Source organism: Nannospalax galili, unplaced genomic scaffold, assembly GCF_000622305.1.
Source record: "Nannospalax galili isolate Female #2095 unplaced genomic scaffold, S.galili_v1.0 scaffold286, whole genome shotgun sequence".
NCBI classification, from domain to species: Eukaryota; Metazoa; Chordata; class Mammalia; order Rodentia; family Spalacidae; genus Nannospalax; species Nannospalax galili.
In genome coordinates this window covers 10,742,575-10,767,077 of record NW_008359442.1, presented here as the reverse complement: position 1 = coordinate 10,767,077, position 24,503 = coordinate 10,742,575, and the positions used below count along the sequence as shown (strand labels likewise).

The 24,503-nt window shown below is 39.8% G+C and overlaps 1 protein-coding gene across 1 annotated transcript in view; it reads left to right on the top strand.

Annotated features, from left to right (window-relative positions):
• Msh2 (mutS homolog 2) overlaps nucleotides 1–24,503 on the top strand; it is a 63,838-nt gene that overhangs the window by 25,148 nt on the left and 14,187 nt on the right. Inside the window, exons 8-11 of the mRNA XM_008823049.2 lie at nucleotides 8,206–8,315; nucleotides 17,145–17,268; nucleotides 18,926–19,076; nucleotides 22,852–22,949. Of these exons, the coding sequence (XP_008821271.2) occupies nucleotides 8,206–8,315; nucleotides 17,145–17,268; nucleotides 18,926–19,076; nucleotides 22,852–22,949 (483 nt within the window). The remainder of the gene's footprint in view (nucleotides 1–8,205; nucleotides 8,316–17,144; nucleotides 17,269–18,925; nucleotides 19,077–22,851; nucleotides 22,950–24,503) is intronic.

Below are 24,503 nucleotides of genomic sequence, written 5' to 3'. Positions count from 1 at the left end.
GGTGGGCCTGTGTTGCATAAGAAAGCAGGCTGATCAGGGGTGAGGGGAGCAAGCCAGTAAGCAGCGTTCCTCCATGGCCTGTTCCTACCTTGGGCTCCCTGATGAACTGTGACCTGGGAGATATAAGCTAAATAAATCCTTTCCTCCCCAAGTTGATATTGGTCAGAGTATTTTGTCACAGCAATGAAGAGACAAACTAGGACAGCGTGTATTGCCTGCGTGTAAGTAAGTACACCCGTGTGGTGCAATACCTGCAGAGGACAGAAGAGGCTGTCGGATCCCCTGAAACTGGAGTTACGGACAGTTGTTAGCTGCCATGTGGGTGCTGGGACTCAAACCCCGGTCTTCTGTAAGAACAAGCAGTATTCTTAACTGCTGAGCCGTCTCCCCAGCCCCTTGCTTTTTGTTTTTTGAGACAGTTTCCCTGTTAGATTTTAGGAGAGGAGGAAAGAATAGAGTTTAGAAATAAAAACAGAGCCAGACCTGCCACTAGCAACGGATGTATCCTTTATCCAGGACTCATGGTGAAGGACAGAAGCCTTTTCCTTGGGAATAAAACATCTGTACCCTAATGAAGGGAGGTTGGGGTTTTATAGGAATTTTACAGCTGCAGGAATTTACTTTGTGCCAGGGTCTGGTGTCCTTGGATGATTAAAGGTCTTCCTAAGATGATTTTCTCAGGCAGGGCAGGCTAGCTATCTCTAGGCACTAAAGGAGACAGGTTGGCTCAACAGTCCTTGGAGTAACAGATTGATAAGGCTTGACAAGGCCAGGCTGCCAATTTAGGGCCAGTTGGCCGCTTTAAAGGATTTTTAGTTTTATCGCTTCCCTAATTGGGCTTATGGTTCTCGGGCAGGTCACACATTCTATCATTCCCTGTAGCCCTAGGTGGCCTGGAACTCACTATGTAGACCAGGCTGGCCTCTATCTCAGAGATCCACTGCCTCTGCCTCCCATGTGCTGGGATTAAAGGCGTGCAATCACTATTCCTAGCTTGATTTAAGTTTCTTTTAAAAATCTATTAGTGTATTTCTAGAAATCCAACATGACCGTACCATCTTGTGGTTTTTTGGTGTTGATGAAATTCTAGGCTTAATGTTAATCTGGGGGGGAAAAAACCCTTAGTAAGTAGACACAGACAGCAGGGGGCAGCCACAGCTCAGAATGCAGGTTGTCATTGATTGATTAAAGCGCTCCTTTTAGTTTTTCTCTTACAAGAAAAACTACTTGAAAGCTTATTTGGAGGTCCTAGCAGGGTAATACAGCTGCTCATATACCCTTGACAAAAAAACAGTTTTCCTCTTATAGGGAAGGTGGTCCTCCATGACTGAGTGCACATTTTAAGTTAGGATGCCCTTGTCAGTCTTAGCAGCAAGTACCTCAATGCCCTGAACCATTTTGTAGTCTTCTACAATTTAAAAAATTTTAAATTTGTATTTATTATTTTTATTTTATGTGTATGAGTGTTTGGCCTGCATGTGTTAAGTGCACTACTATGTGCAATGCCAACAGAGGCTAGAAGAGGGTGTTGGAGTTCCCGGAACTGGAGTTACAGGTGGTTGTGAGCTGCCATGTGTTTGCTGGGATTTGAAATGGGTCCTCAGGAGGAACAAGTGTTCTTTACCACTGAGCCATCTCTCTAACTCCTCCACTGTGTCTTTTAAAAAGTTATTATTACTATTATTATTATACATGATTGAGTGCATAATATTAATGTGTATATGTGCATGTGAGGTCAGAGGGCAGTTTCATAGATTCAGTTCTTTCCTTTCACCCTTACATGGGTTTTGGGGATTGACTCAGGGCTATCAGGCTTGTGCAGGAAGCAATTTACCTGCTGAGCCATCTCATTGGCCCCAGTCCTACATTCTAATATGTAATTTGAAATCCTCTATCTAAATTCTCTTTGGGTGTGGGGGGGAAACAGGGTCTCATTATGTATCCCTGGCTGGCCTGGACCTCTCTGTGTAGACCAGGCTAGCCTCAAAACTCACAGAGATCTGCCTGCTTTTGCCTTCCAAGTGCAGGGGTTAAAGGCATGTGCCACCATGCCCAGCTCTGTAAATTCTCTAATGTCCTGTAACTCCGGTCTGGGCCCATTGTCTATGCTGAATTGCCTAAGCCTTGAGAGTCAGCTTTGATTCTTCTTCATTGCATCTATTCATAAGTACCAAGTCATATTGATTTAAAATCATGAGTATGCTTTACTTTGGACACTTAGCCGGCCCTCCTGCTAAGTCCAAGTCCAGGTTAGTCATTTCTTACCTGAGTTACTGTCAGCCCCAATGCTCTTGCTGTCTCTGGTCTTTACTCCCTTCATTCTGTTCCCTTTGCTCTGACTTGCTGTCTTCCTCAAACATGAATGTGTGTCACAACCTGTTAAAAAGCCTTCTGAGTGCTTTTTTGAAATCTCTTTAGGAATAAAGTCTAAACTGGTTTAAAGGACTCATTGCCAATATTTCTTAAACCTTTTTGACCCCTACTACCCACACTAACGAATTTTGTTGTGACTTTGTACATACCCACAGGCCCACAGTCTGTATACATAAAAGCTGAAATAATCTTATAGTAAGTTGTATAAAACTGAAGCAGTTCATATAAAACTGGGATAATTTAAAATGCTGTGTACTTTGACTTTTTAATTTTATTTCCCTGAAAAATGCTTATAAAGAATTACTGAATCTTGGTGCTGGAGAGATGACTCAACAGTTAATAGCACTTCTCTTCCAGAGGACCTGAGTTTGGTTCCCAGCCCCATGCCAGGTTGCTTACAAACACCTGGAACTCCAACTCCAGAGGAATCCAGCGCCTCTGGCCTCTGAAAGCACTTGCACCAACAGACACATACTCATGCACCAAATTTATTTATTTTTTTGTTTATTATTTATTTATTTATTTACAATAGAATTTCCCTGTAGCCCCAGCTCGCCTGGAACTCCATATGTAACTACCATAGCCTGGATTTCAAAGATTCACCTGTCCTTGCCTCCCAAGTGCTGGGATTAAGGCATGTTGACTTTGTAACCTACCACTGTGCTCAAAGTGTTAATCACATCTAAGAGGTTTTCTTCTGAGTCTTTAGGGTCTTTTAAGAGCAGGATAATATGGTGTACGAATATCAATAATTGGACTTCTTCCTATTGGTATCCTTTTTATTTTTTTCTGCTGTCTTACTGCTGAGTTTTCTTCAAATACCATATTGAATAAGAGCAGAGAGAGTAGGCTTTTTTGCCTTGCTCATGATTTTAGAGGAAATACTGTCAGTTTTCCCTCATTGGTATAGGTATGTTGTGTATGGTCTTTACTGTGTTGAGGTATGTTTTTTCTATTCCTAGTTTTTTCAGGGTATTTATCATGAAAGGATGTTGAGCTTTATTATAGGCCTTTCTGCGTCTTGAGATGATTATGTGATTTCTGTCCTTAAATCTAATTATTTGCTTATTACATTTATTGATTTGCATTATTGAATTATCTTTGCATCCATGGAATAAAACCAATTTGGTCATGGATGGTGAAACTTAAAAAAAAATTTTTATTGCATTTATTTATTGTGTGTGTATGTATATGTATGTGTGTGTACAGATGCCATAGTGTGCATGTGGAGATCAGAAGACAACGTCCACCATGTGGGTCTCAGGGATTGAATTCAGGTTAGCAGGCTTGGTGGCAAGTACCTTCACCTGCTGAGCCATGTCACTAGCCTGTGACACTTTTAATGTGATTCAGTTATGGTATAAGTTGTTACAGTAATGTTAATACTTATGCTTACTGGAGCTGGAGAGATGGCTTAGCAGTTAGCACTAGCTGTTCTTGCAGAAGACCTGGGTTCAAATCCCAGCACCTACATGGCAGCTAACCATCCATAACCCAGTTCCAGGAGATCTGATGCTCTCTTCTGCCCTCCTCAGACACTACACTTATACACATGCAAGCAATACACACAAAATAAAAATAAAATAAATCGAAAGAAATTTTAAAAAATACTTATGGTTACCAAGGTAAACATTTTAACAGTTTCTGAGACATACCCTTTTCACTTCTATTTTCTGTGTATGAGTGTTTAAAGTGAACTGGTGTATGCAATGCCCATGGAGGCCAGAAGAGGGCATCAGATCCTCTAGAACTGGAGTTACAGAGAGTTGTTAGCTACCATGTGGGTGTTTGGAATTCAACCAAGGTCTTGTGCAGGAGCAGCCAGTGCTCGTAACTGTTGAGCCACCTCTCTGCCCCAGAATAGTGTTTTTAAATACATGAAATAAAACAGGCACAAAAGAAACTAATTCTATGGAACTAAAATTATCAAAGTATACAACTCTATAACCTTTTAATTAATGCATTTTTAAAAGATTTTTAAAAAGTCTTTGTGTGTGTTTTACCTGCATGTGTGTAAGTGTACCACATGCATGCAATGCCCGTAGAGGCCAGAAGAGGGAGTTGAAGCCCCTGAAACTGTAGTTACATGGTTGTTATCTGCCATGTGGGTCCTGAGAACTGAACCCTCTACCCCAGCCCCTTAAGATTCATTTGTGTGTGTGTGTGTGTGTGTGTTTCCGTGTGTGTGCCCACCACATGTCAACAGGCCAGAAGAACTGCCTGATGTGGGTTCTGGGAACCAGATTTGGGTTGTCTGCAAGAGCAGCAAGCCCTATTGACCACTGAGCTCTCTCTCTCTCTATCCTCTTAATGTACTTAAAAAGATTCTGACAAGCTGGGTGTGGTGGTGCAATTCTGTATCATAGCTGCTCAGTAAGGTGAGGCAAGAAGATGACTTGAACCCAGGTGTGTGATACCCATACAACATTATTAAGACTTTGTTTCTGAAAAAGAAATATGACAGGCCTATTCCTTCGGTTTTCAAATAATGAACTTAAGTGAAACTTTAGGAAAGCTTGAAAAATTATGAGAATATAACTGATTGTTTGGTAACAGATACAGGTTCTGACAAACTGCTGAGGTTTATTGCTATATTAATAATAGAAGAAAACGTTAAATTTCTGTTAGAGGTTAGAAGCAATATAAAGATAGAACTTACTTCCCTGCTGTGCTCATGTACTGTTCTCAATTCAAAGGGTTTGTTGACCTTGCGTTAGCTTGTACAGGACTTTCTAGGCTATAGTAGTTAATAGAGAATATAGTTCTTCAAAATCCAGTTGGAAATTGTCAACTGAGGTTCAGTAGAAGTTATAAATAAGGGAAGGAATCTCAAGATAACAGTGAAAACATGCAAGTTGGGGAGTAGGAAGACTCAGGAGAAGACTAATAGACACTAAAGAGCTGTGATAAAGTAGGTCTGTGTTTGAGGGTTAGGCATATCAATGGTGACAGAGTCTAATGTTGATACAGGTTATTTCTGTGATTATAACATGGGAATTCTTAAGTTCTTCAAGACCATGAGCTAGAATGATAATAGCTTATGGGAAACAGGATTGAAGTAGACCTCAAACACATGTAAAATTTTAATGTATTATTGGCAAAAGCAACAACAAACTTCAGTAGAAACATGCCCTTTAATAGATGTGCACATAGCACTTGAATTGGTGAACTCTGTAGCCTTAGAGTCTAGACTTTAGTTTTCTCCTTTGCAATGTCATTCCTTAAGATATTTGCTTCTAACAGAGTCCAGTTTCATCAAAATTATAAATTTGTACTGAAGGTCAGAATTCAGTCAGATTTTGTTTTGACATTGGCAAGTGTTTTCATCTACATGTATTAACATAGTGGAAAGTACAGTGATAACACCTTTGAGCACTTCATGCTGAGGCCCATTCTTTGTGTCAGAACTTTGCTTTGCCAGAGGTGGTAGCACACACCTCTAATCCCAGCACTTGGGAGTGAGAGGCAGGTGGAGGTCTGTGAGATCCAGGCCAGCTGTGGCTACAGGGAAACCTATCTCAAAAAAACCAGCAAAACAAAACACCTTTTCTTTCATCATTTGATTTTTGGACAGCCTGGTCTACATAGCAAGTTCCAGGCCAGCGTCTCAAAAAGACGCCCCCCCCCCCCCCCAAAAAAAACTGCCTTGATCATTTGATTTTTTTTGGTCAGTGGTTGTTTTAGTTTTTTAGAGATAAAATCTCACTGTGCAGCCCAGGCTGGCCTCAAATCTTGTGATCTTTCTGCCTCAGTCTCCCAAGTACTGGGATTACAGATGTACTGAGTCCAGTGTCCCTTGCTCATTTGAAAACATTAATGGAGTGAGGGAAGAAAACTATTCTGTGATCTAACACCACTTTTCGATTGGCTGGCATTCATTCATCCTTTTTACCAGTTCATAAGACAACTGGAAGTAAACAACCAGGCACTGTAACACAACAGACATTATGTAGGCAAAGTATTGTTTATATATAGTCTGTCCAAATGTTTCACACATACATGCTGTTTCTTGGTATGCATAGATGCTATTGTGATTAATAATAATAAGAAAAAAAACATGAGGTTTAAAAACATTTTCCTGGCTCTGAATTTTTCATCATTCTTAATCAAGAGCTACTAAAATTGAAATCTCGTAGTGTGGAGTAAAATTCAGTGTGCTACAGATCACTTATAGAATTCTTACAAGAATTTATTGGCGATGAGAAGAGAAAGTTCTTGTATTCCTACTAGTAATTACCAGAAGTAATATATAGTGGTTATTGTTGAGCTTCTGATAAGTGTGGAACGCTATGAAAGTGTTGTATACAGTTATCTCCTGTCCTCTGGGTAGGTCATACCATTCCATTATACTGATGAGGAAAAAAGGGCTCAGGGCACCATGTTCCAACTGAGAAAGCCAAAGAGCAGAGGAGCTGGGACTGTCATCCAGCTCTCTTCCCACTTTCCATGCCACTTACTTTTTAAAAAAAAAAAAATTTATTTTTTATTTTATTTATTTGTTTATTTATTTATTTATATGTAATTTTTCAGTAGGTTTTTGTGGTTTTTTTGGTTTTGGTTTTTTTAACAGTCTCACTGTAGCCCCAGCTAGCATGGAACTAAATATGTAGACCAGGCTGGCCTCAGTCTCTTAGAGATCTGCCTGCCTGTGCCTCCCAAGTGCTGGGATTAAAGGCGTGCACCACCATGCCCAGCCATTATTTATTGAATTTTTAAAAAATATTTTATTTGCTGGGGCTAGAGATGGCTCGGCGGTTAAGAGCACTGACTGCTCTTGCAGAGGACCCAGGTTCAGTTCCCAGCACCCACATGGCGGCTACAAACTGTCCTTAACTATAGTTCCAGGGGAATCCGAAGCCCTCTTCTGACCTCCGTGGCATTGCATGACATGGGTGCACTCACATACATGCAGGCAATACACTTGTACGCATAAAATAAAAATAATAAAATATTTTTTTAAAAACTTTTTTTATTTTATGTGTATGCATGTATTGCCTGCATGTAGGTAAGTGCCCCCGTGTCCTGCAATGCCCGCGGAGGACAGGAGAGGCTGTCGGATCCCCTGGAACTGGAGGTACGGACTGATGTTAGCTGCCATGTGGGTGCTGGGATTTGAACCCAGGTCTTCTGCAAGAACAGCCAGTGTTCTTAACTCCTGAGCCATCTCTCCAGCCCCTATTATTTTTTTTAATTATTATTATATGTGTATGAATGAATATTGCCTGCATGTTGTGTAATACCCACGAAGGTCAAAAGAGGGCGTCGGATCCCCTGGAACTGCAGTTATGAATGGTTGTTAGGCACCATGTAGGTACCGGGAACCAAACCCAGTAATTTACAAGAACAGCCCATGCTCTTAACCACTGAGCCATCTCTCCAGTCCCGCCATTTGCTTTGTGGATTCCTGTACCTCTCTATATATTATTCCCCAGGATTAAGCAAAGTTCCAGTTTAAATAATTTAACATCTGTTAATTGGAACACTGTGTAATTAATGGAGATGAGAAATGTAAGTTAGCGGTCTTATTTTAATGACTTTGACTTTGGTTTATTAGGTTCTGTGAGAAATCAAATTCATTAGTTGTTACTATGTTTCTTCATCTCTTACTGAAGAGATAGCAGACATGCCGGGAGGCACTATTTTTTTTAGGAGGCACTGGTGTTACATCACATTACTTTCTTGTCTATAAAATAGGGTATAATTTTGAGTTAAAATATGAAAGTAAAACTAACTTTGGAGACCTGCAGTTTGTACTTTCTGGACCAAAAGGTGTTCATTATTTCAAATTTTTTATGATCCATTGTCTTTGTTCTTATTTTTGCTTTGTTTTAGGAAGACACCAAGCATTGCTGTTGGCAGTTTTTGTGACTCCCCTTATTGATCTTCGTTCTGATTTCTCAAAATTTCAGGAAATGATAGAAACAACTTTAGATATGGATCAGGTATGCAATTTACATGTAATTTAAGCAGCAGAAATTTTTTTTAATATTTTTATTTTAGTGTCTGAATGTATTGACTGTATGTGTGTAAGTGCACCTGTGTCCTGCAGTGCCCAAGGAGATCAGAGGAAGTTGGATTCCCCTGGAACTGGAGTTCTGGACAATTGTTAGCTGCCGTTGAGAGTGCTGGAAATTGAACCCAAAGTCCTCTGCAAGAGCAGTCAGTGCTTTTAACTGCTGAGCCATCTCTACAGCCCAGCAGAATAATTTTGAAAAACAAAGAACAACCAGAAAGAAAAATTTAAAAATTAAAATCACATTAGAAAAAATGTCATATTTTTCTTTGGAGTCTCCAGTTTGGGCACTTTTGTGTGGTATCTTTGTGATCCATGGATCTAAATGAGTAACAGGAAAGAAATGGATTTGAGAATGGAGACAGTTCTGGAGATCAAATCCAGGACCCTGAATATGCTAGGCAAGTGTCCCATCACTGTGCTACATCTCCAGCCTCAGAACTGTTTTCTTTTACAACAGTAATCATTTCAGTGAAAATAAAAGTCAGCACAGGAAATGACTCTTGAATTTAAGTGGCCTGGTTAAAGGAATTTTTTTCACTTGTATAGCTTGTAACTTCTGATCCTCCTGCCTCAGCTTCCTGAGTGTTAAGAGTGTTTGAACTAGAAGCATGTGCCACTGTCCCAGTTTTAAAGAAAATCACACATGCTGGGTGTGGTGGCACATGTCTTTAATTCCAGCACTCAGGAGACAGAGTCAAAAAAATTGTGTGAGTTCAAGGGCAGCGGGGGCTACAGTGTGAGCACTGCGGAGAGGGGGAAAGTCCTGCTAAATGAGTTACTCCTAAGACACTGTCTTGTAACTAGAGGCTTTCATAGCATCTTGTGATACTGGTTTTGGTTTATTTTATTTTGTTTTTTAATTTATGTTAGTGTTGTGCAGTGCCCTCCAAGGCCAGAAGAAGGAAGAAGGCATCAGACCCCTTGGAACTGGAGTTACAGATGATTAACAACCCTCTATTGGGTGCTGGCACACCCAGAGCCATCTCTCAGAGCAGCACCCTCCTCCTGTTATTTTAAATTGTAATACTTTAAAAAAATACTATCACATTGGTAATTAAAACTTGAGCCAGGTTCTCTCAGAAGCTGACCTGGTGTATCTTCTTCATTCTCAGTGACCAGCCTCTAAACTTACCTTAGGTTACAACTCAGACTTAAACTTTCACTGTCATCCTAGATCTTTGTAATGAATTTAGACATTTAAATTACATGTTTCAGAACTACTTTGGGGAAATCTCCAGGGACGATAAGTTGTTTCATGTCTAATCTTTGAAAGCCTCACTTAGTGTTTTCCAGCTGTGCTCTTAGGAGTTCATGTGATGAAGGATCTGTCAGTTACACAGTGGTTGGTGTGCGTGCCCCTTTCCCCTTGCTTTGTAAGTGTTCTGTGGCTGCTTTCCATAAAACCTTAAATTTTTTCTATTTTTGAAATAAATGTAGATCAAAACTATCAAACTACCCTAAGCAAAGGTTCAAAGAAGGCAGTAATTTTGACAAAACAGTAAAGTTTCTTTATTGGGTGATTCAGTGAACTGTATTTTTAAAAATGTGTTTCATACATGTAGACAACGTTATCTTGCTCATATCCGGCATGAATCTTCCCCCTCACTCTCCCTGGATCCCCCGGTACACCCCTCTTCTTTCTACCTTCTTGTTTTCATCTTTTTTTTCTTTTTCCTTTTGAGACAAGGTCTCACTGGGGAGCCCTCGCTGGCCTCAAACTCACCATGCCCGGCCCTTTTGTTGTTGTTTGTTTAAGTAGCAATTTTAGTGCAATATATATTGTGATTTCTTATATCCTTGAACTTATTTCCATTAAATTGTTTTGTCTTTGTCCATTCTCTTTTCCCCCTTCTGTTCCCTCCTTGAGACACCAGCCTTAGTATTGATTACTTTTGTATTGGTTGGGATTTTATTTATTTTTTAATTTATTATTTTTATGTGTATGAGTGTTATGCCTGCATATAGGTAAGTGCACCTGTGTCGTGCAATGCCGGTGGAAGACAGAAGAGGCTGTCGGACCCCCTGGAACTGGAGTTATGGAGAGTTGTTAGCTGCCATGTGGGTGCTGGGATTCGAACCTGGGTCTTTGAACCTGGGTCTTCTGCAAGAACAGCCAGTGTTCTTAAGTGCTGAGCCATCTCTCCAGCCCCCTTGATTGGGATTTTAAGATTAGGGTTGGGAATTTAGTTTACTGGTAGAGTGTTTGCTTAACTAGCATTGACAAGCCATTGGTTCCATCCTCTGCACTGCAGAAGGGAAACGAAGGAGGGGAGGGGTAGGTAAGGAGAAAGTGGGGTTTGCGTCTCTCCCTGTGCTTGTTCTGTTCGATGCATTCATTGGTTTGCAAACTGTCTAGTTACTAAATTTTATTTAAGATGTATTTTTTAAATATTTTATTTATTATTTTTATTTTTTATCTGTATGAGCCTTATGACTCCATGTAAGTAAGTGCACCGTGTCGTGCAATGCCCGTGGAGGACAGCCGGTCCCCTGGAACTGGAGTTTCAGATGGTTGTTAGCTGCTATGTGGGTTCTGGGATTTGCACCTGGGTCTTCTGTAAGAACAGTCAGTGCTCTTAACCACTGAGCCATCTCTCTAGCCCCTATTTAAGATGTATTTTTATTCTGTGTGTATGTCACATGTGTGCCTTGTGCCCATGGAGACCAGAATTGTTGAGTAGCTCAACAGTAATTATTGAGTTTAGATTTGACATTCCATTATTGGAGGTCCGTCAGTCAGATTTTGTTTGCTTACTTGAAAATGCCTACGTTTTACTCTTATTCTTGAAGGATACGTTAGATGTACAGTTCTAGGTTCATAGGTGTTTTCTCTTAGTTACTCTAAAATTATATTGTACTATATTTTGGTCTTGTTGATGTTTAGAAATCTTTCTAGATATTATTTAGGTGGATTGATTTCTTTCTCTCTTTTTTTTTTTTCTATTTATATATTTATGTGTGGGGCTGGGTATAAGTGTGCCAAAAGTGTGCTTGTGTCAGAGTGTAATTTACAGGGCTTGGTGGCAAGTGCCTTTACCTACTGAGACAGCTTGCTAACCCCAGGATTTATTTTCTTCATAAGCAGTTCATGTTTGTGATCAAGTCTAGAGAATTAAATCATTGTTTCAATATTGTGCTCCTTTCTCATTCTCTAAAGCTGTGATTGGACATATGTTAGGCTTTTCCTGCCATGTGTCTTGGTACTGCTCTCTTCATGAATACTTCAGATGTTTAGTTCTCTAGGGGACTTTCACAAGAACACTAATGCATAAGTAGTCTGTCAGTCTTTTCCCATAGCAATTGTATTTTTTATTTATAATTGTTTTTTAGCTCATTTTTAGCTTCCTGGCATTTTATTTTTATTTTGTGTGTTTGAGTGTATTGCCTGCATTATGTAAGCGCGCCTGTATCTTGGAGTTCTGGGGAGATCAGAAGAAGGCATCTGATCCCCTGGAACTGGAGTTAGAGATGATTGTTAGTTGCCATGTGGGTGCTGGGAATTGAGCCCGGGTCCTCTGCAAGAACAGTTAGTGCTCTTAACCGCTGAGCTACCTCTCTAGCCCAGCTTCCTAGCATTTTTAAGTAGTAGCTATTCTCTTATATTTTCTTAGATGTTTAAAGTATTTTTAAAGTATGCATTACTCCTTCATATCTAAAATTCTATATTTGGGGGGGAGTTTGTTTGGTGCTGGGGGATGAACCAGAGATGTTCTGCATGTTAAGCACATGCTTACCACTGAGCTGTCCTTCAGCCCTTTCTCAGGTCTTAATTTGTTAGCTTTTCCTGTTGAATTTTTAGTTTTCTTGTGTAACTCTTCCTTCTTGTAGCTTATTTCCTCTTTTATTTTATATGTTTAGATGATAAATTTCTTTTTTTTTTTTTGGTCTTTTTGAGACAGGGTTTCCCTGTAGCCCCAGCTTTCCTGGAACTCACTATGTAGACCAGGCTGGCCTTCAACTCACAGAGATTGCCTGCCTCTGCCTCGAGTGCTGGTATTAAAGGCATGTACCACCACACCCAGCCAAATTCCTTTTTTTTTTAAGGGTTTTTAAAAAATATTTTTTAAATTTATTTTATTTTATGTATATGAGTATATTGCCTGCATGTATGTGAGTGCATCCATGTCATGCAATGTCTCGGAGGTCAGAAGAAGGCGTCGGATTCCCCTGAAACTGGAGTTAAGGACGGTTTGTGGCCGCCATGTGGGTGCTGGGAATTGAACCCAGGTCCTCTTCAAGAGCAGTCAGTGCTCATAACCACTGTGGCTTCTGTATAAATTGTACATGTCTTCCAAGTAAAATTTGCTTTTGCCAGACATTCCAAAATGTAATTATTAGAGAAACTTTTTTAGTTATTTTTATTTTTATGTGTATAAGTGTTTGTCTGTATATATTTGTACTACATGTGTATCTGGGCTCCACAGATGCCAGGAGAGGGCATCAGATCCCCTGGAATGGATTACAGATAGTTATGAGCTGCTTTGTGGGTGCTGGGAGCTGAACCTGGGTTCTCTGAAGAGCAGGAAGTGCTCTTAACCTCTGAGCCATCTCTTCAGTCGTGTCCCTCTCCTTTTTTTTTTTTTTTTTTTTTTTTTTTTGTCTTTTTAAGATAGGGACTCACTATCTGGCCTTGATAGTGAACCAGGCTGGCCTTGAGCTCAGATCTGCCTGCCTCTGCCTCCTGGGTGCTGGGATTAAAGGCATGTGCCACCATGCAACAGTTTTTAAATTAAAAAAATTTTAAAAATAGTTATATGTATATGTGTGCCTGTGTGCAGGTGTGAGTGCAAGTGCTGGGGAGCACAGGGGTGGATCTGCCAGAAGCTGGAGTTAACAGGAAGTTGTGAACTGCATGGCAGATGTGGGTGCTGGAAACCAAAGTAGAAAGCATTCTTTTATTATTATTTTTATTTTATGTGTATGAGTGTATTGCCTGAATGTGAATGTATGTAAGTGCATCCATGTCATGTAGTGCCCACCGAGGTCAGAAGAGGGCATCGGATTCCCCTGGAACTGGAGTTACAGACGCTTGTTAGCCACCATGTAGGTGCTGGGACTCACTCGGGTCATTTGCAAGAGCGGCCAGTGCTCTTAACCTCTGAGCTATCTCTGCAGCCCAAGAATAGAAGAATTGTTCTTTTTTACTAAGATTAGATTAGTTTTCATCATGACGGTACAGATGCTGAAACAGAGCTAGCAGGGCAAGCAAGCACCTCCTGTGTCTGCCACATGGCTCTTGTTGCTCTGCCGCTTTTGGTGGGTTATCTTCATCTTCAAAGTGCAAAGTGACTTACCTTCATTCAGGCCAGTTGGAGAATGTGAAGGGGGTACATAGGACTCATTTTGGAAAGAGTACACATGACTTGGGGTAAGAATTCTCAGGGTTTTGTTGCCTTATCATTAGGTTTCTGGGCCATGGGGGCGAGGATAGGAACTTTGCTTGCTCTCTGCCTTAAACCTTTTTAGGTTCACTGGAAAAGGCAAGTTGTGTAGCACTTTTTTTTTTTCTCTGTCTTTTTGAGATAGAGTCTCCCTGTAGCCCCAGCTGGCCTGGAACTCCCTATGTAGATCTGCCTGCCTCTACCTCCCAAGTGCTGGGATTAAAGGTGTGCGCCACCACACCTAGCTGCTTCTTCAATTTTATGCCAGTTTATACTCTCACCAGGCATGAATGAATATACTAGTTTCAGTGTGGCCTCACTAGTATTCGCTGGTGGTTTCTTTTTCTTCATTGGGTGGGACAAGCAATAGTAGAATCGCTGCCTGCATGGGGGTGAAAGCTGTAGAATTCTACCTCAGGGTTGCTGAGGTGCTCATGTCTCCTTATGACAGCACTCCCCTCTGGGGAGTTCATATTACCCTTTATGTTTTTATATTTTTGTAAAACTGATTGTATGTCTTCTTTAAAAAAGATCTTCCAGGCATTGCACGACATGTAACTACATGCAGACAATACATGCATACACATAAAATAAAAATAATAAATAAAATATTTTTTTAAAAAATGATCTTTTCACATGTTTAACTTTTAACACTTTATATAGTTGGATCTGTTTTGTTGGCTTGAATATTTTATTCCCTTTTTTGCTAGCTTTCTGCAATTTGATTTTATCTATGTAGTTTACTTGAGGAATATGAAGGTGTGCTCTGATTAAATGGATAATAATTAGGAGCAATTTGTCTCAACCTTATTTAGTGAGTATGTTTTTGTCATCTTGTTTTAGAAATTGACTCACTCATTAGGCTTTTATGTATAATTGTCTTTTAATACTTCTTGATGCCTAGTGCAGATAGACTTCATTCTTTTTAATGTTCCTTTGTAATTTTATTTGTTTAAATTTTAGTCATTCATTTTAAAAAAGGATTCCTATTGAGCAGTCACTAGACTTGAAGAACTGTTAATATTTAGTTTTCTATTTCCATGGTTTGCCTCTTTGCATGCCAGTTTTTAAATCTTCAAATTTCCAAAGGTCCCTATATAATAAGGACTTAAAAATATTTAGTGTATGTTTTGTTCTTATAAATGAGATCTATTTTTCATTACTGTTTCTTGTTACTAATATAGGAGGAATTAACAAAAACAAAAAAAATTTTTTTTGGTCTTTTTGAGACAGGGTCTCCCTGTAGCCCCAACTGTCCTGTATTCACTATGGAGACCAGGCTGGCCTCGAACTCAGAGAAATCAGCCTGCCTCTGCCTCCTGAGTGCTTGGGATTAAAGGCGAGCACCACCACTCCCAGCTAGGAAAGAAAAAAAAAAAAATTAAGAGTACAAGGCTGTGTTTAATCCCCAGCATCTCCTCCCTCCCAAAAATGTGTTTTTAAATCATGAAATTTTGATGAATTTTAGATATTTTGTTTTGAGAAAGGGCCTCCTGAAGTCCAGCTGGTCTCATACTCACTGTAGCTCAGGATGACCTAGAATGCCTGATCCTCCTGCCTCTACCTCCCACGTGGTAAGATAATAGGTTTGCACTACCATGTCAAGCTGAATTTTGTTTACTGATTTTCCATGTGTAGGTGTGGTTTATATGTGTGGTGTGTGCCTGTGAGTGTGCATTCTTAGGTACCTGTGTGCACATGGGGAAGCCAGAGCAGAACACTGGGTGTCTTCCTCTGTTGCTCTGCTCTCTACCTATTGTCTGGCTAGCCAGTGAACACTCAGGATCCCCCATGGCCCTCTCTGCGGTGCTGAGGTTACAGGCATACACAGCCCTGCTGACTTTTTGTGTGAATGCTAGGGATTTGAACTCAGGTCCTCTGCTTAATGAGAAAGTGCTCTTACCTACTGAGCCACCCCCTAGTGCCACATACAGATAAAAATAATAACAAATAAAATAAAATAATTTTAAAAAACCAAAACTTTATTTATGGAAAGGGTTTGCAAGTGTCCCATGGCACTCCTGTGGAGGTAAGAGGGCAATTTTTTAAAAATATTCTGTTTATTATTTTTATTTTATTTTATTTTTTTATGTTTTTGAGACAGGGTCTCCCTGTAGCCCCAGCTGTCCTGGAACTCACTATGTAGACCAGGCTGGCCTTGAACTCAGAGATCTGCCTGCCTCTGTCTCCCAAGTGCTGGGATTAAAGGCGTGCACCACCATGCCCGGCTTGTTTATTATTTTTATTTTATGTGTATTGCCTGCTTGTAGGTTAGTGCACCCGTGTCATGCAATGCTCTGGAAGACAGAAGAGGCTGTTAGATCTCCTAGAACTGGAGTTACGGACAGTTGTTAGCTGCCATGTGGGTGCTGGGATTTGAACCCGGGTCTTCTGCAAGAACAACCGCTGAGCCACCTCTCTAGCCCCAAGAGGGTAATTTTTGAGAGTCAGTTCTTTCTTTTTTTCACATGGGTTCTAAGGATGGAACTCAAGTCATTAGGCTTGATGGTTGCCAGTGTCTTTTATTTTTATTTTTTAATTTTCTGTGTATGAGTATGCCTGCATGTGTGTAAGTGCACCTGTGTCATGCAATACCTGCAGAGATCGGAAGAGGGTGTGGAATCCCCTGGAACTGGAGGTAGGACGGTTGTTAGCCACCACGGGAGTGCTGGGAATCGAACCCAGGTCCTCTGTAAGAGCAGCCAGTGCTCTTAATTGCTGAGCCAGCACTCCAGCCCCAGTTGCCAGTGTCTTTACTCACTGAGCCATCTTACCGGTACTGTAGTTTTTAAAGAATGGTCGGTGGGTTTTTTTGGTGGGGGTTAGGGGAGGGATGTAGTGCTGAATCAGCTAATATTTGAGATTCTTCAGATGGATCTTTGGTTTTGGAAAAGCCAAACCAGTTATGGTTTTGAGTCCTGAACATTGTTTAGTTACATTTAAGGAAAACATGACCAGGAGTAGTATTGAAGGTACTTGCAGCCGGAGCACTAGGTCTGCTTCATATGGATAGTTCTTTTGTTAGTTTTTGGTTATTGTAGCCCAAACTGGTCTGGAACTCTCTGTGTACATGAGGCTGGCCATGATGTCACAGAGATCTGCCTGTTCTGCCTCCTGAGTGCTGGGATTAAAGGTATTTTCCAGCACACCCAGCCATATTAATAATTCTTATATATCTAGAACTCTTAAGCTTCTAATAGGCAACTTTACATCTGTTAAGTTTATCCTTAATAGTTTTGACTGAGTAACTTACAGATGGTCAGTCATTCAACTCCAAACATTAGTCAAATTTAAATTAATAGAAGAAAATATTTGCTTCATAATTTCTGTCTTCACCCATTGTTTAATTTAGCTGTTCTTTGTTCTGTTTATAGGTGGAAAACCACGAATTTCTTGTAAAACCTTCATTTGATCCTAATCTGAGTGAACTGAGAGAAGTAATGGATGGCCTGGAAAAGAAGATGCAGTCTACACTAGTAAATGCAGCCCGGGGTCTTGGTAAGAGTTATAGAGGCTCGAGTAATCTTTTGTGTACAGCGTCCAGAATCATCTTTCTTACTTTCCGTCCGCAAGATGACGCCACTCAGTGGAAATTGAGTGGTGCTTTGGTCTGAGACTCACCACTGTAGATTGCAGACTCTCACTGTAGAGCTGCAGCTTCCCTTTGAACACTCTGAGAGGTTCCTTTATTAAAATCTGGGTTTTTGTTTTGTTTTGTTTTTAAATTTTATTTATTTATTTATTTTTTGGGTTGGGGGTCTTTTTGAGACAGGGTCTCCCTCCCTGTAGCCCGAGCTGTCCTGGAACTCACTATGTAGAACAGGCTGGCCTTGAACTCACAGGTGTTTATTTTTTATGTTATGTGTATGCATGTATTGCCTGCATGCAGGTAAGTGCACCCATGTCGTGCAATGTCTGCAGAGGTCAGAAGAGGCTATCGGATCCCCTGGAACTGGAGTTATGGACAGTTGTTAGCTGCCATGTGGGTGCTGGGATTCAAACCTGTGTCTTCTGCAAGAACAACCAGTGTTCTTAACCGCTGAGCCATCTCTATGTATGCATAGGTCTCCACTGTCCTCTCTTTGCAGTGAGGTCTGTCTTGAGTTGTTGCTGCTACTAGCATTCAGTTGGCTTTTCTTCAGCCAAAAGATTTGTATATAGTCTTTTTATTTTCTGGTTTGTGGTCTAATGGTTTGAGTGAAATTATGAAGAGAGGCCATAATTAGAAAATCTCACAGATCTTAGGTGCATAAAGTTTAGCTGATCAGTCAGATTGTTTGCTCTGTAAATATTTTTGCACTTAACAAGATATATGTCCTAGTTTTCCTGGAATCTCATTGTTGGACTCAAATTTTTATTTGGAAATTGTAGTTGATCTCATTTACATATACTCTAAATTCCAAACATTCGTGGTTAAGAAAAGATGCCTGGTCTGGTGGGGTAGCTCAGTGGGTAAAGGTGCTTGCCACTAAGCAGCCTAATGGCCTGAGTTCCATCCCTGGGATGGTGAAAGGAGAGAACCACTCTCAAAAGTTGTCCTCTGAGCCAGGCGTGGTGGCACACACCTGTAGTCTCAGCACTTGGGAGGCAGAGGCAGGCAGATCTCTGAGTTCAAGACCAGCCTGGTCTACTTAGTGAGTTCCAGGACAGCTCGAGCTACAGGGAGACCCTGTCTCAAAAAGACAAAAAAAAAAATTGTCCTCTGACCTCCACACATGAACTCTGGCGCACACACTCCCACACACATACAAATACACACACAAATAAATATTAAAAAAGAAAAGCTTTATGCAAAATTCCTCAGGCACAAGTCACACTGTACCCATTTTCATAAGCCTTCAACATCTAAAACATGTGCTGCCCACTACTGGTTCTGTACTACCTTTGGGTTTACCACAAAAAAATAAAACTAAAAACAACAAAAACTTCCATGTTAGTAGCCAGCACTTATACCAGAATTTAAGGATTCCATAGGTAAGTTTATTTCATGTAGTTTTCAAATGAACAGGAATTTGAATCTTTTCTAGTGATATAATATTAATAATTTCTTATAATGAATATATTATATTATTCAGATGTTATGATTTTGAACATTTATATTGAAAGATGGCTGTATATTTTTGACACACTAACTTTTTTCTTTCTGATCCTGAAGGATTGGAACCTGGCAAACAGATTAAATTGGATTCCAGTGCACAGTTTGGGTATTATTTCCGTGTAACCTGCAAGGAAGAAAAAGTCCTTCGCAACAATAAAAACTTCAGTACAGTAGATATCCAGAAGAATGGTGTTAAATTTACTAACAGGTTTGCAAGTCTGTTATACTTGGAAGTTTTTGGTAGTTCTATGGATGCTCTGTTAAAATGTCTTATGGCAGAATTTTTACCTTGTTTTTATTGCTTACTGATAAAAAGCATCAAGTAGCAATTGGGTCTTATTTTCTTCCAAGAGGCTAGTCAGATAGTCCAACCCCATTTGTTAATCAGTCTCTTCCTCATTGACTGAGTCTATTTAAACAGCTAGGTATGGTGCTCCATGTCTATAATCCTGGAACTGGGAAGGCTGAGACAGGAGGATTGTCACAAATTCAAGGCCAGCTTGGGATATAGAGTGAGATCCTGGCTCAGAAAACAAAAACAAAGAGAAACTGTTTTTCCCTTAACTGTCTCACCATGTTTTTTCTTCTCTTTTTTTTAAAAAAAAAAATATTTATTATTTTTATTCTATGTATATGTGTATATTGCCTGCATGTATGTAAGTGCACCCATGTTGCACAGTACCCATGGAGGTCAGAAGAGGGCGTTGGATCACATAGAACTGGAGTTAACAGGTGGTTGTTAGCCACCATGTGGGCACAGGGATTCAAACTCTGGTCCTCTGCAAGAGCAGTCAGTGCTCTTAATCTCTGAGCTATCTCTCCAGCCCTTCACCATTCTTTTTTCAATACAGAGTAGATTGAATTACTTAATATTTCCATATCTGTTAATGCTAGCTCCTCCTTATGGTCCTGCTTCAGCTATTTTTTTGCTTACTTTCTGGGAAAATGTTTGGTATCATTTATCAGGCAGAAAAAAAGTCTTCTGGAGCCTGGTGTGTTGGAGCACCCCTTTATTCCCAGCATCTGGGAGGCAGAGGCAGATGGATCTCTGTGAAAACCAGGCAAGCCTGGTCTACATAGTGAATTACAGGCCAGCTGGGGCTACAAGGAAACCTTGTCTCAAAAAGCAAAATCTTCTGGTATTTCAGTTCAGTATATAAATTAGTTTAGGGAGATGTTTAGTGCCTTAATGAGGCTGTTCACTATATTATTACAACTGTTATGTTTTATGTCTAAAAACTGTTGCTGTTGGGGCTAGAGAGATGGCTCAGCGGTTAAGAACACTGGTTGTTCTTGCAGAAGACACAGGTTTGAATTCCAGCACCCACATGGCAGCTAACAACTGTCTGTAACTCCAGTTCCAGGGGATCTGACAGCCTCTTCTGTCCTCTGCAGGCATTGCATGACACGGGTGCACTTACCTACATGCAGGCAATACACGCATATGCATAAAATAAAAATAATAAATACAATATTTTTTTTTTTAAATTAGCCGGGCGTGCCGCACACCTTTAATCCCAGCACTTGGGAGGCAGAGGCAGGTGGATCTTTGAGAGTTCGAGGCCAGCCTGGTCTACGTAGTTCCAGGACAGCTGGGGCTGCAGGGAGACCCTGTCTCAAAAAGACAAAAAATAAACAAACAAACAAACAAACAAATAAATAAATAAATAAAATCTGTTACTCTGTGTGTGTGTGTGTGTGTGTGTGTGTACACATGCATACACGTGTATGCCTTTTTCGTTATTGATCTCAGGAAGTTACTCATTTGAAAACTTGTTCATAACTGAGAGGTTTTTTTTTTTATAAATATTATTTTTTTTTATTTTTATGTGTATGAGTGTATTGCCTGCGTGTATGTGAGTGTACCCAGTTTATAGCCGCCATGTGGGTGCTGGGAATTGAACCCCAGTCCTCTGAAGGAGCAATCAGTGTTCTTAACCGCTGAGCCATCTCTCCAGACCGAGAAAGGTTATTTTTTAAAAATCCAATGGAAGGAACGTTGTCTTTTCTCCTTCTGTACTGTTCTAGAACCTGTGACCTACCTGGTATAGGAAGCAGTTGTACAAACAGGATCCACTCTCCTCTTTACTTAAGCATTTTGAGTGTTACATGCAGATGCTATTCCAGGTATTTAGAAGATACCAGTAAAGAAAATCATGTAGTTGTTTCCTCGTATCAACTTTCTGAAATAAATAGGACAGGTATGTTTCTCTCATAGAGACAAATTTCAGTTCCCCAGTTGAATGGCTAGTATGGTGGATATTGAAACTTACATCTTTGATTCTCAAATATAACTTGTGTTGTTTTTCTAATATACTATCACTCCTGTTTCAAACAACATATCTTTAGGTTACACAGAGACAGAATTGTTGGTATAATAATCATCTTCATGAAACCCATGGGTTATTAAGATACAAAAGATTGGACTAAATGGCTACATGCTACTAAAAGTTGTTTAAAAAAACCTTTCATGATTTGAGTTTGTGGAAGAGCTTGCTTGCTGTGTATTTGACTCTGATCATACCATTTTCCTTCTTAAAAGACTCCAGTGGATAGCCATTATCCAAGTAAAATCTTTGAAGTCTTACGCCTGTAGAATCTGCTACTAGCCCTGCTCTTCTGTACCTGTCTATTCTAACAGTAGTCTGGCTTTTGTGACATGGTTACCTCTTTTCTTTAGTTCTTTCCATTTGCATATACCAAGTAATCTTTTTTCGTGTGCTGCTGCTATGGCCCAGCCAAGTCCAACATTAGTACCTTGGTTGACTGATTCTCTTCCACTTGAAATACTTCACCTCCTTCATGTGTCCCTTCTTTTGTTCCTCTTAATTTCATTCCTTTTCTTGGATGCCAACGATTACTTTTTTCCTAAGTTTATTTTCATCTTCCTTCAGCCGTTTTTATTTTAACTGTAATTTTTATTTTCTCCTTAAACTCAACACTGATTTAGTTTTAAAAAACATTGTCCTAGCCTGGTGTGGTGGCATGCTTTAAAACTGCATATCAAAAGAAAATTGTGCTACAGTAATGAGGAAAACTGGATCTGTTTTACTGTATTTTTATTTTGTGTGTGTGCATGTGTATGTGTACTCATGAGAATGTGCATGCTGCAGTATGAGTGGAGGTCAGAGGCCAACTTGCAGGATTTTATTCTCTCCTTTCCACCATGTGAGTCCTAGGGATCAAACTCATATCATCAAGCTTGGCAGCAAGTGTCTTTATCAAATTGAACCATCTTGCCAGGCCTGGGTTAGATTTTAGAAGTGAAGATAGTATCCATTCTAAATAAGAATTCCATTTAAATATTTCACTAACCGTCACACCTGAGAATATTAATCGGGGAAATAATTGTTATAGCAAGAATTGTGCCATTGGGATTGGAGAGCTGGCTTAGCAGTTAAGAGCACTGGCTGCTCTTGTTGGGAACCTGGGGTCAATTCCCAGCACCCACATAGTGACTAACAACCGTCCATAACTCCAGTTCCACCGTCATCATCTGGCCTCCGTGGGCATTGCATGCATGTAGTGAACTTAATATATATGCAGATAAAACAATATATATGCATAGAACAAAAATAAATGAAAATTTTGAAAAAAGAATTGTGAGCCGGGCGTGGTGGTGCACGCCTGTAGTCCCAGCACTTGGGAGGCAGAGCAGGCAGATCTCTCTGAGTTCAAGGTCAGCCTGGTCTACATAGTGAGTTCCAGGACAGCTGGGGCTACAGGGAGACCCTGCTTCAAAAAGACAGGAAAAAAAAAAAAAAAATTGTGTCCGTGTGTTGTTATAAGCAGCATAAAAGAATGTTAGTAAACTAAATTTCATCATCACCTGCATTACATATGCTGTTTTCTATTTGTTTTTCCATTTTAATTATTGTTCAGATACTCCATAATACAAATACCACGGGATATGTTTTATGTGATGCACATGACTTCTAGTAAACATTTTGATATTTTTAATAATGCCGTATTTTGATTTGCAGTGAATTGTCTTCTTTCAATGAAGAATATACTAAAAATAAAGCTGAGTATGAGGAGGCTCAGGATGCCATTGTTAAAGAGATTGTCAATATTTCCTCAGGTAAATTTAATAGAGAATACATTAAATAATGGAAAACTGTTAAGATATTTGAAGAGTGTTCTGTTTATTTTTTTTATTTCATCTATTTGTGTTCATACATGTTCAGAGGACAACTTACAGGAATTGGTTCTTGTTTCTACTATGTGAGACCCAAGGATTGAGCTCAAGTACTAGTCAGATAGAAAGGCCTGGCAGCAGACACCTTTACCCACTGAGCTATCTCACTGGCTCACTCTTTTTTTTTTTTTTTTTTTTACAAGGGAGGTGCTCTTCTGTACTGTTCTAGCTTGTCTCCTTAGCTCAAATGATCTTCTTGCCTTATCTTCTCAAGTGCTGAGATTGAAGGTGTGGACTATTGCACATGACTGCAGTGGCAGTGGGTTTTTTAAAACCATTATCTGTAGGTTCACATTGTAGGTTATAGAAAAAAAATCACTGTAAAGCAAATATAAATTCTATAAGACAAGCTTTTGAATTCTATATGCCATTTTATAGATTTTTCCATCTTTTCTAGGAATACACTGTTGAACTAAACATGTTTTTATATTTAAAAGGACAGCATGACTTGGCACTATTTTCTTGCCTTTAGAATGGAATGAATATATGTTTAGCACAGAGTAAGTAGTGATATGTTAGACTGAAAGATTTAGACTAACCTGTATGGTTCTTTTCAGAAACAGCCCAAAGATCAGTGTTAACAAAAGCAGTCATGGGACAGGTGACCTGTGTTTACTGATGGAATGCAGGGGAAAAGACACAGTATCACCTGTGTAGTATTTTTGATGAAAATATGAGCCTGTTTATAGACAAGAAAAATATTAGATAAATTTGGATTATGGGACATTCTTCTTAAGACCTGAACTCTTTACAAATGTTCCTGTCAAGAAATATAGAAAAAGGGTCAGACTGTGTTCTAGATTCAGAGAGACTTAAGAAACGAGATGCTGGATGTGGTTGTGCACGCTTTTAATCCCAGCTGAGGCAGGCGGACCTCAGAGATCCAGGTGGTCTACATACTGAGTTTCAGGACAGGTGGGGCTATAGGGATGCTCTGTCTCAAAAAGACCAAAAAATAAAATAGAGAAACGAGAACCAGATTAGGTGATCAGCCATTGATGACTCCCAAGGGTAGAGGTGGACTTGAATAGCTGTAGAGGACACTGTACTCAATGGGAGATAGTGACAGCCTTGTCCTGATCTAGGACATGCCAGTGGCACTGTGAGGAAGAAGAAGGTTGGCCTTTTTCTGAGGATTGCCTGCTAAATTATTTTGCCGTGATGACTAATTTTTTTTTAAGCTATATGCATGTTTAATTCTGTAAATTGTTTTGCCGTTTTGAATGTTCATAGTAAATCAGAAGAAACAGAACGTAAGGGTTTTATTTTAATAGACTTTATGAATTGGTCGAGATGAATGGGGATGATTTACAAAGACTGCATTTTCCTTCATGATATCGGGTTAACTAGCACACTAATTTGGCTGGTTTATGTTCTTGAACCTAATTTGCATCTTAAAGAACCCTAAAAATACTGTTTATTTCAACTGTAAGTCTT